Consider the following 16,573-nt stretch of genomic DNA (forward strand, 5'->3'; position numbering starts at 1 on the left):
GATGATGTTTTTGACTAGTTTTTAAAGTTTCAATTTATTTGAATAACGTTATCGCGGACACCTGTTTATGCTTTAATAATTAGACAAAATAAAACCTCGAAACGCGGGGTTTCCTGTACTTGTATAAATTATATAAAAAGATAAGCTATATCTCGTTGTGCATCTGAGGTTACTTACTATCTTAATCTTGTAAGGGAGCCGTGAAGACAGCAGTCAAGGTTCTACTGTCCACGTATCAAAAGAAATTATGATTTCGGTAGCTCTAATTATTTTGTGCTTGTTTCCGTGCGTTCAAAATGAGTACTTTCGCCCTTCTTATCAAGTTCTAATCCGTAAAAGAAATAACTTAGGAGTTTTGGATGATGGCCACTGCTATGGAAATATTATTCAAAGTCGTCTTATTTTAACTGCGGCATCGTGTTTATTACGTGCTACTGAAACCTCAAATCAAAGAGAATTTTTCAAATCTGAGGAGATAGCTGTATCCTTTAAAAGCGAAGACTTGAATGAGTTGATATACTTTGCTAGTGGCTTTGAAATCTACCCTGAATTTAATGCGTCAAGTTTGAATCATGATATTGCGATTGTAAGTCTAAGTACACAACTTCCCCTGGCTGATCGAAACGATGTTCAATGGGTCCTGGTAGCTGACTACGATCTTACGAATTCACCTTTGGAAGACGGCGTAGACTCTCACGTAAGTACTGATACCAATTTTCATATCCATTTTCAATTTAAATATTTAATAATACTGCATGAGTATACTTATCTCAGAAAATTTTCAATTTTGAATGATACGATCTACTCGCTTCCACCTAAATAAGCGCTTGTTTTATATATTAATTGATTTTTTTTAAATCAGATTCAGAATACACATGCAGGGCTCTAATTTTAAAGGTAACTAATAATAAATTTTATCCCATAGGCTTGGAAAGATTCCGTTGGAGAAAATGTTTATCCGGGCTTTGGTATTGTTCATGAGAGTAATTTAGTTGGAATTATTTCGTATGGAATTTTGTCGGAAAATACACACGAATCTATTTATGAAAATGGGATTCCAAATAGATTTACGCAATTAAATCCTTACTTAAGTTGGATATATGCAATCTTACAGAATGTAGAGATTGCCGACATGAAAAACAATAACTACAGTGCATCTCTTCCTTATCGCCAACGAAAAAGCGCAGAAATAGGTAATGTAAATGAATAGTATTTATTGTATTTATCATAGTTTATATGAAGGGATAAATAAAACAAATAGTTTCCGAGAAACTTCCCTTTGTTTTTCCAAAGAAGCGTTAACTTAATTTGATAAGAATAATTTTCTGTTAATGCGGAAAAGATCTACTTTTAACAGGATTTAAAAGATAACAGATTCGCTTGAAAGGAATAACATTTAAGTCACTATCTTTACATACAAATTTTAAAAAAACTTTTTGATTGTATTGTTTTTATTTTATAATTCTTGTACCGTTTTAATATTTTCAAAAAAGATACGGATCCCCCAAACGTATGTGTATTAAAAGATATTATTTCTAAGCAATAACATTTGTATAATTAATATGATCATTTTACATATTTTTAGTTAAGGAACTCTTTGAACCGGATAGGAACGAATATTTCCCAGACCCAGCAAATCCCAGTAAGAAAAATATATTTAACGATTATTACCCTTTGTTTTCTTTAAAAAAGATTTTAATTTTTTAAAAATGCTGATTGGGATGACAAACCTATGCTTTCATTATATTTTTCTTGCAGTTATAAATGTCATTGAAGCTGAGGCAGAAGATTTAACCAACGTAGCAGAAATCAGTAAGAAATTTAAATATATTTTATTTAATTCAGTTTTTACTTTCATATCTTCTAACTTCAAACAAGAGCTATACCTAAAACTATTAACTTCCTTTCAGATACTGAAAACATTGAAACTGAGGGAGTGGATTTTACAAACACAGCGAGCCAATGTACGTAATATCAAGAGGTTTTATTAACTGTTTTGGTTATTAAATTAAAACTGTATTCAAAACGCACAAAAGCCAACCTTTTGAAATAAAAAAAAAACCATTTAAAATTTGTTTTTTCCAGTCAACGAAAACATTGAAAGTGAAAAAGGATATTTCGTAAACGCAGCCAATATGTGTCATTCCAAGGGACTTTCTACATGGATATTAATTTTAAACTTAATTTATATTAAATACCACATGTAAAATATATTCCTAAAAAACATTTTGATTTTGTTTCGAGAATTTTAAAATGATCTTTGTTAAAAAAAATTCTTCCTCTTAAGAATTAAATTGCTTAAATAAAAATTAAATATTTCATCTGTATTAAATTATTTATAATCAAGTAAATAAACCAAATTAGAATTTATTCTTCTTATGATGGGCTTTTGGGTTACAATCGTGGGCTTATTTTCAACATTTTTTGCTTGAAAGCTGTTTACGCGGAAATATTTTCTTAAAGGTGGCCTTGGCATCTCGTTTTTTGCGTTATGCCTTGCGTCTTTGTTCAGATCCAATCATTCCACCCGTTCCCCGTTTTCGCGGTGTGAATAGTATATTTGAAGGGAACGCAACACGTTACAAAATTTCCATCGCTCTCATCTCTAATCATATTTGGGGTTGTCCCATCACTAAAATAAAAATATAAATAAAAAAATATTTTAAAAACTACGCTTTATTATTGTGAACACTTCTAAAGACGGTGCTTTCTATAAACAGTTGACTACAAAATGGGTCAACTTTCTTTTGAGGAGGATTGCTTAGTCCGCGAGCTGGATAGGTAAGTTAATTGTTGGCCGGCCGAGACTTGTTTAAAAATATTTACGTTTCAGTCGATATTATGGCTTTCTGGACTTGTCAAAATCAAAAAATTCGGAAATTAAAAGTCTGGTACAACAGACTGTAGCGAACTTTCAAAATTACATTGCTAATGGACAAGCGCATGAAATGAAGAACGCACTTGATAATAAAAATGTTATACAAAAATATGACCCTTCAAATGTAGTAGTTGAACATATGGAAAACACGTCGTCACAAAATGATGAAGACACAAAGATTCTTGATAAAGAAACTAATGAAAAGAATTTCATCTGTGATGAAAAACCACAAGATGAACAATACGTTAACGCTCTTTGTAAACTTGGTCACCTGCATCTTCTTCTTGGAGAATACTCTGAAGGTAAATAACAATATGGGTGCACCTGTATCGAATTTCAGCAAGAACCACAAACTTAAAACGATATATGGACTCTGTCAATAGCAGCAATAAGATATACATATGTATGTGACTACCATCTCGGCTAATATGGATGGATTTATTTTTGAATCATATGTTTTTCTTTGGAAAGTAAAATCTGTTTGAAATAAGTGAGCTAGAAGTGTTTTACGTCAGATATACATGTGTTATAAGTAACAAACAATCTTCCAAGTAGGCAACTTAGTTTTGAAAGGACCGAATATGAAGGTACTTATTGAGTTCACAACAACAATAAAGAAGGACAGTTTTGAAAATGGAGGTTTTGAGAAATTCAAACTCTTAATGAAGTTACAAAGGTTACAAAATTCCGTTTAAGCCACATACTAAAAAGTTTCCTTTACGCTATAAAGTTGTAATCTATAATATCATCTAAACGTAAATAACAAAGGCAACGGTCAAATTTTGCTAAATTAATACAAATTTATTAGTATTCAAAAATGAATTTATTTACTTGAATTATAAGGTAAATTTAAATCTCTGATAAGTACTTTCATTAGGTAAATAAGTAATTATTTTACTTTTGGCTTTAACAAAAAATTTACCAATTTATTAAGTTATTTTTATTGGCAAATTCTTTTATTCATTTTTTTTAGCTTTATCTGCGTACCAGAAGTATTTACGATTCCGAGAAAATAATTACTGGACAAACCATGCATTTATTTATGGAATAGGTGTCGCTTACTTTAAACTTCGGTGCTTTAAATGGTAAGTTTATTTTACATTTAAATCGACTGAAATATATATTAAAAAAATAAAAAAAATAGTGATTATTTTGAAGTAAATTTAAAACGTTCACTTAATATTTTATAATACCTGGTAATAATATTATTTCTTCAAAAATGTATAAGGGTTATTTCTTTTTCATAATTAATTTGCTGCCCAACATTTTACACTCTCAACTCTCTGCCAGTCGTGTCTACCTCTTGTTAAATATAAATTCAAAATTATATTTTTTGTTGGACCAATTTAAAATATCTTAGATAAATATTTTTTCATGTTAATTTTCTCAAAGTCGTAACATGATAAAATTTTTAAGTGACCAGATTCGGATTCAATACTGTTAACCAAAAAAAAAAGTTTTTGACTCAACTTCATTTAATAATCGAATAAAAACTTGCACAAGACATAATATAACCGATTCCAATTCGTTGAAAATTTATAAATAAAATAATTGTTTGATTGTGAAAAGTAGAGTTAAAATTAGTGAGGCCGTTTCCTTTTCGAATACAAATTATTCGATAACTTCCGATAGAAAATGTGTCGCTTTCATTTTGTTCCCATGTATTCATTGGCTCACTTTATCGACCCTATCACATCTCTATTGTATTGATATAAAATTGTTTACTAAATAGATTCTACTTGAAACAACACTGCCATTAATATTATATATTTATAAGTGTTCACAACGAAATAAAATTAAGACTGTAAGACTTTCTATACTATAAAGTGCGTTTTCTGGTTAGTTTTTATTGTTCGCTTGTAATTTGTATGTTTTCTGAATAACAAATGGATGCTGTAAACATTAATTTTGCAATCAAAATCGTTAACAGAGTTAATTGGTGTCACTAATTAAAATTCGGACATATATATTTCAAATAATTGTTTCTTTGTTTTTGCGAATCGGTTGTTTTAAAGTACATATATGCTGTTTACATGTATGTATATAGTGCGTGTGTATGTACAAAATGCAATGAATTGCCCCCCTTGAGGTCGTTATGTGAATTTCGGGGTTAAAATGTGTTCTTTGTTTAATTACAAATATTCAGAATGCTATCGTTCAGGTAGCATTCGTCTGGCGTAAATAATCAATACAACTGAAGAAACTGTCAGCTCAATTGTACATAATGTATACCAATGTCTGTCTAATTTTTTTTAAGTGCATTCAGACATGTCTGCCGACGGGCCGCAAGTTCTAGAGATTTTTACAAAGACATTATGCACTTTCTAGTCACAATTTATTTGCAACAATCTTTATATGTGTGAATTATTAGTATTACAGTTAAATCAACCATATTCATACGTAACTTACATGCTAAATACATACGCACATATGTTAGCAAGTGTGTACGTGACTGCATGCAAATAAATATGTACATATGTCTGTTCTAATGTATGTAAACACCACAGACTGTAAATAAATGATTTAAATTTTATTTAAAGTAATTTGTATTTCAGTAAGACTAATAACATATATTTTCAAAAATACCGCACCTTGTTTAACATTGTTAAATTACAAATAATGTAAATGTTTTAACATTTGCTTAATATTGAAATTGCTTCCAATCTATTTATGTTAGGGGTTAATAAGTGTGTAAAAAATGTACATTCTGTTTAATTAGCATTTTTACTACCATTTTTATAAAAATGTATTTTTATTTTCAGGGCCATAAAATCATTTCAGGAGCTTTTATACTTAAGTCCTAACTTTACATGTGCAAACGAAGTTCATTTGCGATTAGGTCTTATGCTTAAACATTGCGGGGAGTTTCACATTGCATTAAAACATTTGCAACTGTCGCTGCTTTATACATATCCTTCGACGTTTTCGGAACTTCAAGGTAAGTACCTTTAACAGACATTTATTATTTTAAAACTATTGGTAAAAAAAATTGTAATTCAATTTTTTAAAAACTTAAAATTTTTTTTTTTATAATATTAGGACCTTTTTTTTGTGTACATATTTTTTGATTTAAACACAGTAAAAGTGTATTTAATAAAATTTATAGACGGCATGCAACTTATAAAATATTGGTCAAGTAAATTAAATCATTTTTGTAGCTGGAAGGTATTATAGCTTCGACCTGCCAAAGATAACTTTATATGTTCTTGATTCTTATTTTTCCTTAGTTTTAAAATAGTTCTGAATTATTTGCATCTTCTTTACAGTAAAATTTCAAATCGCGCATTTGTATGAAGTCCAAAACAAGCACAAGGCAGCAAAGGACGGCTATGAATTTCTTCTAAATGAAAAAAACATTTCATTGGAACTAAAAGCAGATGTTTATAGACAATTAGGTAAGTTACTATTAAAACTTAACTTTGGTTTACTGTTGTATTTTAATGCTTTTCGCTTAATGCAAATTTCAAACCAATTTATTAAATAATTGCAAATAAAACAATAATATAGTAGATTATATTAATAAACGTTAAAACAAGAACAAAAACTTATTACATCCCTTTTTTTCCTACCCTTCGGGAATTTTATCAAACCGACGCTTATTTCTTAAACTTAAGGTTAAACTTTTACATTTTTTATTGCCTGCTTAGGATGGATGTACCACTGCGTAGAATGCCTAGGCGAAAAAAAGGAACGTGAAGCAAACGCATTAAATTTTCTTCAAAAATCAATTGAAGCTGAACCCAAGAGTGGACAATCATTATACTTACTAGGAAGATGTTATGCCGGCATCAATAAAGTCCACGATGCTTTCCTAGCATACAGAAACTCGGTGGAGAAAAGTGAAGGCAATGCAGATACCTGGTGTTCCATCGGGTAAATACATATATAATCTATATACTTTTATTTTTTCTAATTCTAATTCATGCACCCAAAGCGTTTTATATCAGCAACAAAATCAACCAACAGACGCACTTCAGGCTTATATATGTGCAGTGCAATTGGATAAAGACCATAAAGCCGCATGGACCAATCTGGGAATACTTTATGAGAGCTGTGGTCAATTACGAGATGCCTATGCGTGCTATTTAAATGCAACCAAACAAATATCATTCCAGGTAAATGTATGGTTAAATGTTTGTTTATATTGAAGTTTTTAAACGTTTTTTGCTTTTAGAAGTCATCATTGTTACGAAGGAAACAAGCAATACGCATGAAAAAGGACACGATTGGACTGTCGAAAGGCCTTTCTCAGAGAATAACCTTTTTAGAGGGCCAGCTTAGTCAAGCACCATTGCCCAGTATTACATCAAAGCGCCGCACATTGTGTTCAATTGAAGAAGCTTGGAATCTGCCAATATCATTAGAAATGAACTCTCGCCAACAACAAACAGCGCAGATGCTTCCAAGACAAAACACAAAACAAAGTCCAATACAGGTATATTGAAAACTAGGCCGAAGTCAGTGATTTAAAGTTTTCTTTAACATTTTCAAATTAAGCGTTGTTAAAACCATTTAACTATAGTGAGTTCTGTTTACAGGGGCCACCACCTCCTTATCCGCACAGCCAACTCAGCCAAAGCCCTATACCTGCGAAACGTATTAAGGAAGATGGCTCAGGCCAGCCAGATTTAATGCAAAACAATATTCAGACATCTTCTCAACATCAAAATCTAATAAGTATGTTTAACATCTTTAAATTACATCTTTTATGGTTATCGACATCATTTTTTTTGCTTCTACATCAAGACATTTCAGAGACCTTAAGCCAGCGCAATTTCAACACAATGCCGGAGAGTAACAAGATTTCGGAACAAAGTGTTTTAGACACTTTCGATGACATCTCAAATGATATTTATAAACATAATGAGACTATAAAACTTGAGCGTTTAAGCCAAGATGCGTTGAGTAACAATTTAAATGAGGACTCGAGGCACAATAAATATAATGGAGGATCTACCTCCGATTTATCGACCACGTTCAAAATACAAATGGACTCAAAGCAGTTGATGGCAGCTGTTAAACTGCTGCCGATCGACGAACCGCCCGTACACTGCACTATTTTGCAAGTGAATGCTCCCCCGCCATCTCCGCCCGATTGCCCACCGCAAAAACTCACGAGGGATCAACTCCTGCCACCCACTCCCTCTGTTCATTTAGAAAATAAGAAGAATGCGTTCAGCCCCCAGTTGCAGGAGTTTTGCCTGAAACATCCCATTGCCGTTGTCCGCGGCTTGGCAGGCGCTCTGAAACTAGATCTCGGTCTCTTTTCGACCAAAACGTTGGTGGAAGCCAATCCGGATCATAGTGTGGAGGTCCGGACCCAAGTTCATCAGTCACCCGACGAAAATTGGGACACTTCGCAGGGCAAGCGAGTTTGGGCCTGCATTTCCCATCGGTCTCACACAACAATAGCCAAATATGCCCAGTATCAAGCATCTAGTTTTCAGGACAGCTTGAAGGTAACGTGTGATGTGTAGTTCTTAATTAACATGAATACAGTTTACTTTATCGCATAGCTTATTTTACCGCAGGATGAAAGCGATAAGGGATTTCCGGGCTCCCAAGCAATGTCCGACTCAGACTCGAAGGACTCAGTATCCAATTCAAACATTGTTTTAAAGCGAAAAAAACACAAAATAAACAGCAAAATGTTAAGGTACTTTAAACTCAAACTTTATAATTTTTGTATTCCGAATTTTTAGAGATAAACTTATAAGCAACGTCTTCTTGTAGATTTGGCACCAACGTTGACCTCTCCGATGAACGGAAATGGAAACCACAACTAACAGAGCTACAAAAACTGCCAGCTTTTGCACGAGTTATATCTGCTGCCAATATGCTTTCTCACGTTGGCCACGTAATTTTAGGCATGAACACAGTTCAATTGTACATGAAAGTACCGGGAAGTAGGACACCCGGCCACCAGGAAAACAACAACTTCTGCTCAATCAATATTAATATCGGTCCAGGGGACTGTGAATGGTTTGCCGTTCCAGATGCCTACTGGGGCGGAGTACACAACTTGTGCGAGAAGAACAACATTAGCTATCTGCACGGTTCGTGGTGGCCCGTCTTAGAAGATTTATACAAGGAGAATATTCCGGTTTACAGATTTATACAAAAGCCCGGAGACTTGGTTTGGGTTAATGCTGGGTAAGCAAAGAATGAAGTTTAATATATTTTATAGATCGGTTTCTTTATTTCACTTTCAATTTTTAATTTAAAAAACCGACATAGACATTAATAAATCAGGGTTTTTGGTTATCTTCCTTCTTATTTAATTAGTGTTTTACTATAATTGAACATGATTCGATTATAGCCATTCGTATGCAGTGGGAATGGAAATCCAACTTCACTTCCTTTCTTTAACTTTATCAATCTGATTTTCAGATGTGTTCATTGGGTTCAGTCGGTGGGATGGTGCAATAATATTGCGTGGAATGTTGGACCATTAACTGCCCGTCAGTATTCTCTTGCCATCGAACGATATGAATGGAATAAAGTGCAAGCTTTCAAAAGCATTGTTCCGATGGTTCATTTAAGCTGGAACCTTGCAAGGAATATTAAAGTCTCCGATACCAAACTTTTTGAACTGATCAAGTGAGTAGATGTCTGAAAAAACTAATAAATATTGGAATCCTGAGAAAATAAATTATGTTCTCCAATTAACAGAATGTGTTTGTTGCAAACGTTGAAAAATGTGTTGCATATACAAGAGTACGTTAAATCGAAAGGTGTGGAAATACGTTTTAATGGCCGCGGGAAGAATGAAGCCTCCCATTATTGCGGACAGTGCGAGGTACGTAATTATTTAGTCAAAATAACCATTAACCTTTAAAATATATTACCATTTAAATAGGTAAATGATTAATAATAAACCATTTATATTTCTCTGCAGGTTGAAGTATTTAATGTACTGTTTATCAAAGAACAGGAGAAACGACACGTTGTTCACTGCCTATCGTGTGCCCTTAAACTTTCTCCATCGTTGCAGGGCATTGTTTGCCTAGAGGAGTATCGTTTATCTGAGCTGCAGCGCGTGTACGATTCGTTCACTTTACACAGAACCCAAGGACTAGCATACACTCAGTAGTTGTAATACGAGGAACCATTTTTAATATTGCAGATTTAATATATATGTATATTTTACAAAGTACAACTTTCTTTCTAGTGTTTTGATAAAACAACGGACGGTTTATAGAGATGGGGAATTTTTCGGTGATCAGTGATGATAAGAGGTGTAAGCTGTCAGAGGTGTTTATACGGCTATTAGGCTTGAATTAATAACCGTCCTACTTTATTAGGAAATCTGACCTGTTGATCTTGTAATTCGTAATGTAAAATTATATGACTTTATACTTAAAAACAATTAGGTCCGTCTTGTACTCATAAGATGCTATTAGAAGGTGTTAAACTACTTTTAGCTTATCATGAGGAAAATTAAATGGACATTAGAATATAATTAGGCTAATATTAAACATGAAAAGTGACATAACTTCATTAAAGTTATTGGTGCGAACGTTACCAAACTATACACTAAATAAATTAATAAAGAAAACATATTTTCTATTAAAATCGATGATATTAAATTTAAGTTTTTTATTTATCTATGTTATGTTACACATATTAAAATCGAGGTTACTTTATTAATTTTCAGTGTAGGAACGACGATAACCATTGCAGTAAGATCGATTAATAAGTTGCATTGGTGTAACCCTGTTTTCAACCAGCCATGTTTTTGCAAATATCGTGCCCCAATATGAAGTTACTAAAACTTAAAGAACTTATCTGGCTTGCCATTTGCCTTACGTTGCTGGCAGTTTCTTGCTCAGAGCAAGATGAAGCGGACTACTGTGCAGAGCTTTCAATCCAGTCCTTGAGCAAAATTCTTGGCCAGGCATTCAATCCTCGCTACATGAGCATCGATCCGCCGGGCGAACCCGAGGAGAAAAGCTACCAGTTGGGATACAAGCGATCGTCGTACGAATTGCCATTCTATGCAGACAGTGACGTGATCTCAGTCAGCCACTTTCCCGCCTGGGAGACAAACCACTTCGCGTTGGTGGAAAAGAAAGAGTCCTCGAGGAGCAAGAGCCTGCGAACAAGAAGCGCATTCATGGATCGAGTGGCACATCCGAGAATCGATGGCTTCAAGCAACGTCCCTGGGAATGCTCCTCTAAGATCAACTGGATCGACTTAGGCTTAAATTACTTTCCACGCTATATCCGTTCAATCGAGTGTATTGCCAGAAAATGTTGGTATGATCACTTTAATTGCAAGCCAAAATCATTTACAATAAAAGTTCTGCGCCGTAAAACTGGCTCATGCATTCGAATAAACGATAAATTGATTTTGATCACCGCAGAGAAATTTGAAAATGATTACACGCAGCTCTGGATTTGGGAAGAAATAGCGGTTAACTTTTGCTGTGAATGTGTTATGCTATACTAATAGCGCCATTTAATCAAGATTTAATTAATATACACGTTTAAAATTTTAACAAAAAACTTTAATAGCATTGGGAACAACAGATACCTTAATGGGTCTTGCATCGTACTCCTCGCCGTCGATGGAGTAGAACTTGTCTGCCATTTCGCCGGCCGGATGCAATTGAATAGTTCGACTCTTAACCACCAAGTTAGGCAAGATGTTGCTGCAGGTGACCTGTGGTATTTGCTTTATGAACTCCCAGCCCGGCTGTAAAGAACTTATGAATTGGCTCTCCAGCTCCGCAAAGTTATCCTGGTTCTGAACACAACTTATGTTTATTTGGCTGGCCTCAACGCTCCCTTTGAACTGGTTGCTGCAGTTATCATTTTTAACGAGCGTCCTCTTTGGCTCGGTCGTGCTCTTCTGGTACTTGAAAAGGTTTCTCGTGAAGAGCCCAGAGGGTAGAGCAACTTCCTGGCGCTGAGCAGAAGCGCAGTCAATACAGCCTGGGCAGGGGGGTGTGTACACATATTCAGTCTTCAGGCTCCAGTTGTCAGCAAACGATTTGGAGGCGGCGGAAGCATAGTGGCGGAACGGACCAAAGTACCAGTACTTATCCTTGGCCGAGTCAATGTTTTCGAGTAGTCCCCAGGAAAGTCCATTCAGGCCAAATATGGGCTTCAGTTGGCTGTCGCTGCCGTCGTCTTCGTTAATCACATCGAAGCGGATTACGCTTTGGTATTGGCTTTCATCCCTAAGCATGGGTTCCAAAGCCCTACAAAGACTCTTGACGTACGCCACGTCCTTCACGCCAAAGATACTGAACCGCTTGGATGCGGATTGAACCGAACGCCCCAATGGAAGGATAGTAATTGGGCAGAGATTGTCACGCCTTCGCATCAGCCCAGTCACTACCTCCGATGAGGTTCCATCGCCACCGGCAACCACAATCGCATCCGGGAGTGCAGTCATCTCTTCCACGTAAGCCTTTGCATGTCCAATGTGGTTAGTGCGAAGGATCTCGACCGAATAGCCAGCTAAATGCAAAACCGGCTCACAGTAGTTCTTGAACTGCAAAACTAAGGCTGGGTTGAGATCTTAGTCAAGAATGTGCCATGTACTTACGAATTTCTCCGATCGCTTTTTATTGGCCACGGGATTCATAACTACAAGAACCTTTTTCGGTCGATCTGATACCCAATTTGCCTGAATGTTGGAAGCAAATGATCTCATATGTTGTTCAATCCTGGAGAAAAGTAGAGGTTAAACATTCGTCTTGTTTTAAGAGTTTTCTGAATGCATACTCAATATGCGTTTTCACCGATTGCAGAGCGTAAACAGACACAGCCGCTCCGAACGTACATTTTTTCCAATTATTCCGTATAACTCTTAAATAATTCATTTTTAAAACCTAATACTTTATTTTGACCACTGATTTTGATTCCACATGTATTGGTTTGGATTCACAGCTGAAGTGCATTTTGCTAAGGGCACTCTAGTTTTTTTACATAAGCTTCTAAATAACAGTAGGGGTTGTGTTGATTCTGAAACATTGGACCTGGAACACATATTCATTCACATAATTTTGTCGAAGGTGACGAATCGCACTGATGGAGATTGTTTAATATTTTTATTTTAGAGTTTTTTGGAACTTTATTTGTAAAGTTTGATAATTCGTAATAAATAGCATTAGCTATTAGGATCCTTCCTTTTTGGGAGGAATTTAGATGATTTATTAAATGGGGAGAAAGGGATAAACAAAATATGCAAATTAGAGATTTATGAAATTATCCTAGTTACGACATCTTCAAACGGCCAATGAGTTTTGAAAGATCCTTCTAAAAATTAATTATCTTTTTACATTGCATTAAAAATAATTTTAAATATTTTGGACTATTTTCCTGTTTATATAATCAAAAACTTTACGGTGCAAAAGTTTCATTCAACAAGTTTATTTTTATTCAACATTGTCATAGATATCCTCTAAACCAGGTATGTTTCTCAGCTTTTCTATGAACACGTTATAAGCCTTTTGTTCTTCTGCCGATAATTGCACCACATTCTATAAACAAAACATTTTCAGACTGACATGAAGAATTAAAAATAAAGTACAGCAAGCCTTACCAAGGGAGAAAAGATGTGTTCACTATTTTCTATCGTGTATCCAGCTTTTTCCAAGTTTCTACTTAGAGAAGTTAAAACAACAGGACTACAAAGGAACTGCAAATAAAAATAGGTTAGGCCCAGGAGGTTTTACGAAAAAAAAGTCATTTAATAAACATACATTAACTGAGCCTTCGGCATTGTCAACTACTTCGATCTCTTCCGCTCCAAGCTCTATCGCATCATTAGTGGCTTTATCTTCTAAACTGGGCCCGTTAAGAAGTTTCGATGTATCATACCGAGTTTCTATCAAGCCAAAGTCCTCAAACAGATTTCCTACATCCATGAATTCGGCTCTAAAAAATAAAATGAAATGATGTAATTTTTAAAATATAGAAAATGCGAATTAAGGTATTACCCGGATTTCTTTATCATTGGTGTCGCGTCCATTTTCACTCCAGAAAAGTTGTCTGTATAAAAAATGCATATCAAGTATACGATCCTTTTGTAACGGATGTCCAGCCGGTACTTCTTGAGTTGAATTTTACTAGATTTAAATTTGTTTAGAGTGTTTTGTATTGTACCGCTGGGCATGTTTTGCTTCAAGGCCCTTTCTACTTCTGTCCGCAGAAGAGAATTTAGTGCGGGATCCGCAGAGTTTCCCTCCTGAATGGCCATCCTGATTTGCCGTGAAATCTTTGCAAATAGTGTCGCTCTGGCCCCGTCTTTCAGGGCTTTAGTATGCTTAATATTGGCCCATTTTGAATGGCCGGCCATGCCACGGAAGGGCTGGTTTGCTTGAAATGCGCATTTTCCGAAATGCGTGAAAAATGTGCACACATTTCGTAACATCTTCAATTTAGTCTAATGTTGTGATCTAAACTGTGAAATGGTGTGACCAGATTGGAAGTGCCAAAGAATACCATGCACTTAAGTATTTTTTCTTAAGGTGATCTAAAAATATAGAATTGTGGGACCAAAAGTTTACATGTTAGGCTGCTCGATTCCTAAATTTAAAAAAAATTTAAATCTTTTCTAATAACAAAGAAAATTAAGAAATTCAAGAACTCGGAAGCCCGGTTTCAAATAAAAAAAAACTTGTTTTATTTCTACATTTATTAACAGAAAATTCTACACAACCTGCAATTGAACTTGCTTTTGAGTTAAACAATTTGCAGCACTTTCGTAGCGAATTAACTTATTTTGGTGCGTTGTATTGTCGTTGTTGTAGTCAGAATTTACAACAAAAACATCGACAACATTTTCTATGGTAAACTGCTCATTTTGGAGTGTGTTGGTCAATATCAATGGTGATATTTTAACGAGGCCCAACTTGGACGGACAAACCGAGATTGGAAACTCCGCAGATTCTCCACTTTGCAGAAGACCCAGCATAAAATCGGCACAGCCAGTGTATTGACTATCCGCTGAAAATTTGGCAGCCAGGCGCACGTTCAATTTCATTGCTTGCTCAGATGTGTTTGTCACCCGACAGTTAAACGTAAATATTGTCCCGATTTTAATGGTATTCTTGGCATCCAGTACCTCTAAGCGAAGTGTTTTGCACTCAAAAGGCTGAAAATTAAGTGTTTGAAATGTAAGCATGTATTTTTAATTTTTAAATTTCCTTACCAGCCGTTGCAGTTGACTGGTTTGCAGCCTTCCCTTTTCGCCAAGATTTGAGCGCCAGACAATATCCAGTTTTCCCACATTGTTAAATTGCCGCAGAGTGTCAATGTCCTTAGCAATAACTCCTTTCGGCTGCTCATAACACAAGCAAATGGATGGAATCAAATGAATATCATTTTTCCATAACTTACCTTAATGCAATAAAGAAACTGGCAGCTATTGTTTGGCTGCAACATATGCTTGACCGTAAAAACAGATTCGCCATTGGGCAACGTATTCAATGGAGTTACGGAGTAGTCCTCGGAACCATCCAATTCAACTTTCTCCAGACAGAATGGGCTGGTGGTAACGTTTTGTATCTGGGCCTCCAAATATATTTCATCGATTTCAGCATTGTAAAACTTGGTTTTTACATCGAGTGGCTTCAGGACTTGAAACTTGAAAAACTTTCTCAGGGACTGCGCATAACCAGCTGGTGTGGAGTAATTCACTTCGCAGACAAGACTAAAAATTAAAATTGTAATTGCAAATATGAATGAAATAATTTAAATTAGTTATGTTCTCTAGCCTTCATGGTAAACCTAACTAATTTGACTGCTCCATAAATACTTAAGCTAAGAGTTTTAAAACTAATCAACACTTCTTGTTCGAAAAAACTCGGGATTAATTTGATTTGATAATCACGCAAATCTCCCATACCTACTTACATATGAGTTCCGATTTCCTTAACCTCGTATCGTATGACATCGTCTATGGTTCCACCGGGGGGCAGCAACACCGGCGATTTTGCGTGCTCGTGCATGGACAGGTTGATGCGCGTTGTGTTTGACTGAAGGTCGGCTTTAACCGTGACACATTCCACAGGATTGGCGGTGGTGTTGTGGACGCAGATGTAGCTGGCAAACGTCTCGCCCAGATATATGCTCCCGAAAGATTGTGGGAGCAGCAGTACTTGTCCAGCCGCCAGGGTTTCCGCACAGACCCCGGTTACTCCGTCACTCTCCTGCACGTTGGTAAATCGTTGAACCAAATCCGTGGGCTCGCAAGTTACGACGGGTCCAAGTCCCACCAAAGTGGGCCGCATCAAACGCATAACTATGATTAATAACACGACACTTATAGGGTGATAAAATAATGTGGGTATATTTTCATTACCTTTTAAAGCCACCAAATGTGCATCTGGGTCAACCATCTCCATTTTAAACCAAACTTTACCTCGGGCTTACTGCAGTATAATATTTTATCATAAAATGTTTTTCGCGAAGAATTTCTGTTTACATCAGTGTGACCATTGAACTTAAATATACCATTTCAATTCGCAAAGATTACCCTTAACATAACATTTGTTCTGCCAAACATACCAAAAGTATAGCACAAAATATACTGTATTGTACATTAAATAAATCTGTTTTTGTCTTCTTTTCATTAAAAACTAACACATACATTTAGCTCATTTCAAACATAAGTTACAACAGACGCTTACTTGCTTGTATGTATGTTATAAATCCCAAAACAAGACAAACAAATTAAGC

The 16,573-nt window shown here is 35.3% G+C and overlaps 6 protein-coding genes across 12 annotated transcripts; 3 read left to right on the plus strand and 3 right to left on the minus strand.

Annotated features, from left to right (window-relative positions):
- The first annotated feature begins 187 nt into the window (after positions 1 to 187).
- LOC108053022 lies at positions 188 to 2,255 on the plus strand. Its single transcript, XM_044460015.1, has 6 exons — positions 188 to 697; positions 926 to 1,193; positions 1,586 to 1,642; positions 1,759 to 1,812; positions 1,911 to 1,964; positions 2,086 to 2,255. Exons 1-6 carry the CDS (start codon positions 248 to 250, stop codon positions 2,205 to 2,207), a joined length of 1,005 nt encoding a protein of 334 aa, XP_044315950.1. The 5' UTR covers positions 188 to 247; the 3' UTR covers positions 2,208 to 2,255.
- A 364-nt stretch (positions 2,256 to 2,619) lies between these two features.
- LOC108047063 (lysine-specific demethylase 6A) lies at positions 2,620 to 10,034 on the plus strand. Of its 7 annotated transcripts, none has more exons than XM_044460095.1 (15): positions 2,620 to 2,781; positions 2,834 to 3,180; positions 3,852 to 3,963; positions 5,641 to 5,816; positions 6,145 to 6,273; positions 6,526 to 6,751; positions 6,813 to 6,993; positions 7,053 to 7,313; positions 7,417 to 7,555; positions 7,625 to 8,337; positions 8,395 to 8,534; positions 8,612 to 9,031; positions 9,269 to 9,478; positions 9,551 to 9,677; positions 9,777 to 10,034. In XM_044460095.1, exons 1-15 carry the CDS (start codon positions 2,732 to 2,734, stop codon positions 9,969 to 9,971), a joined length of 3,426 nt encoding a protein of 1,141 aa, XP_044316030.1. In that variant the 5' UTR covers positions 2,620 to 2,731; the 3' UTR covers positions 9,972 to 10,034. The 7 variants fall into 7 exon arrangements, with proteins under 7 accessions (XP_044316030.1, XP_044316032.1, XP_044316031.1 ...); XM_044460097.1 differs by having other exon boundaries at positions 8,410 to 8,534; XM_044460096.1 differs by having other exon boundaries at positions 7,056 to 7,313.
- A 559-nt stretch (positions 10,035 to 10,593) lies between these two features.
- Positions 10,594 to 11,330, plus strand: LOC108047165 (protein trunk). The gene has a single exon (XM_017127266.2). It carries the CDS (start codon positions 10,611 to 10,613, stop codon positions 11,328 to 11,330), a length of 720 nt encoding a protein of 239 aa, XP_016982755.1. The 5' UTR covers positions 10,594 to 10,610.
- LOC108047149 (acylglycerol kinase, mitochondrial) lies at positions 11,301 to 12,778 on the minus strand. Its single transcript, XM_017127248.2, has 3 exons — positions 12,614 to 12,778; positions 12,435 to 12,555; positions 11,301 to 12,380 (listed from the first exon to the last, which is right to left on the minus strand). Exons 1-3 carry the CDS (start codon positions 12,709 to 12,711, stop codon positions 11,376 to 11,378), a joined length of 1,224 nt encoding a protein of 407 aa, XP_016982737.2. The 5' UTR covers positions 12,712 to 12,778; the 3' UTR covers positions 11,301 to 11,375.
- A 462-nt stretch (positions 12,779 to 13,240) lies between these two features.
- Positions 13,241 to 14,316, minus strand: LOC108043065 (probable transcriptional regulatory protein MYPU_6240). Its single transcript, XM_017121607.2, has 4 exons — positions 13,831 to 14,316; positions 13,594 to 13,768; positions 13,434 to 13,529; positions 13,241 to 13,371 (listed from the first exon to the last, which is right to left on the minus strand). The coding sequence occupies exons 1-4, from the start codon at positions 14,262 to 14,264 to the stop codon at positions 13,267 to 13,269; spliced, it is 810 nt and encodes a 269-aa protein (XP_016977096.2). The 5' UTR covers positions 14,265 to 14,316; the 3' UTR covers positions 13,241 to 13,266.
- Positions 14,317 to 14,512: 196 nt separating this feature from the next.
- Positions 14,513 to 16,570, minus strand: LOC108043064 (probable trafficking protein particle complex subunit 13 homolog). The gene is made up of 5 exons (XM_044460216.1): positions 16,197 to 16,570; positions 15,749 to 16,136; positions 15,233 to 15,545; positions 15,045 to 15,173; positions 14,513 to 14,987 (listed from the first exon to the last, which is right to left on the minus strand). Exons 1-5 carry the CDS (start codon positions 16,237 to 16,239, stop codon positions 14,544 to 14,546), a joined length of 1,317 nt encoding a protein of 438 aa, XP_044316151.1. The 5' UTR covers positions 16,240 to 16,570; the 3' UTR covers positions 14,513 to 14,543.
- Between the last annotated feature and the right edge of the window lie 3 nt (positions 16,571 to 16,573).

The sequence above is a fragment of the Drosophila rhopaloa genome, unplaced genomic scaffold (genome assembly GCF_018152115.1).
Source record: "Drosophila rhopaloa isolate 14029-0021.01 unplaced genomic scaffold, ASM1815211v1 contig_2, whole genome shotgun sequence".
Lineage (NCBI taxonomy): Eukaryota > Metazoa > Arthropoda > Insecta > Diptera > Drosophilidae > Drosophila > Drosophila rhopaloa.

What these genes read in the sequence shown, in the direction of transcription:
- LOC108053022 (XM_044460015.1), top strand. Translation starts at nt 248, where the DNA reads ATGATTTCGGTAGCTCTAATTATTTTGTGCTTGTTTCCGTGCGTTCAA. An exon ending in CCCAGACCCAGCAAATCCCA is followed by an intron (nt 1,643 to 1,758) that starts GTAAGAAAAATA and finishes TTTTTCTTGCAG; the next exon opens with TTATAAATGTCATTGAAGCT. An exon ending in TACAAACACAGCGAGCCAAT is followed by an intron (nt 1,965 to 2,085) that starts GTACGTAATATC and finishes TGTTTTTTCCAG; the next exon opens with TCAACGAAAACATTGAAAGT.
- LOC108043064 (XM_044460216.1), bottom strand. Translation starts at nt 16,239, where the DNA reads ATGGAGATGGTTGACCCAGATGCACATTTGGTGGCTTTAAAAG. An exon ending in AAGGAAATCGGAACTCATAT is followed by an intron (nt 15,546 to 15,748) that starts GTAAGTAGGTAT and finishes TTTAATTTTTAG; the next exon opens with TCTTGTCTGCGAAGTGAATT. An exon ending in CCAGTCAACTGCAACGGCTG is followed by an intron (nt 14,988 to 15,044) that starts GTAAGGAAATTT and finishes CTTAATTTTCAG; the next exon opens with CCTTTTGAGTGCAAAACACT.
- LOC108047149 (XM_017127248.2), bottom strand. Translation starts at nt 12,711, where the DNA reads ATGAATTATTTAAGAGTTATACGGAATAATTGGAAAAAATGTACGTTC. An exon ending in TCGGTGAAAACGCATATTGA is followed by an intron (nt 12,556 to 12,613) that starts GTATGCATTCAG and finishes ACTTTTCTCCAG; the next exon opens with GATTGAACAACATATGAGAT. An exon ending in AAAAGCGATCGGAGAAATTC is followed by an intron (nt 12,381 to 12,434) that starts GTAAGTACATGG and finishes TTAGTTTTGCAG; the next exon opens with TTCAAGAACTACTGTGAGCC.
- LOC108043065 (XM_017121607.2), bottom strand. Translation starts at nt 14,264, where the DNA reads ATGTTACGAAATGTGTGCACATTTTTCACGCATTTCGGAAAATGCGCA. An exon ending in CCAATGATAAAGAAATCCGG is followed by an intron (nt 13,769 to 13,830) that starts GTAATACCTTAA and finishes TTTATTTTTTAG; the next exon opens with AGCCGAATTCATGGATGTAG. An exon ending in ATGCCGAAGGCTCAGTTAAT is followed by an intron (nt 13,530 to 13,593) that starts GTATGTTTATTA and finishes TTTTATTTGCAG; the next exon opens with TTCCTTTGTAGTCCTGTTGT.
- LOC108047063 (XM_044460095.1), top strand. Translation starts at nt 2,732, where the DNA reads ATGGGTCAACTTTCTTTTGAGGAGGATTGCTTAGTCCGCGAGCTGGAT. An exon ending in CAAAACAAAGTCCAATACAG is followed by an intron (nt 7,314 to 7,416) that starts GTATATTGAAAA and finishes TTCTGTTTACAG; the next exon opens with GGGCCACCACCTCCTTATCC. An exon ending in AAACTTTTTGAACTGATCAA is followed by an intron (nt 9,479 to 9,550) that starts GTGAGTAGATGT and finishes TCCAATTAACAG; the next exon opens with AATGTGTTTGTTGCAAACGT.
- LOC108047165 (XM_017127266.2), top strand. Translation starts at nt 10,611, where the DNA reads ATGTTTTTGCAAATATCGTGCCCCAATATGAAGTTACTAAAACTTAAA.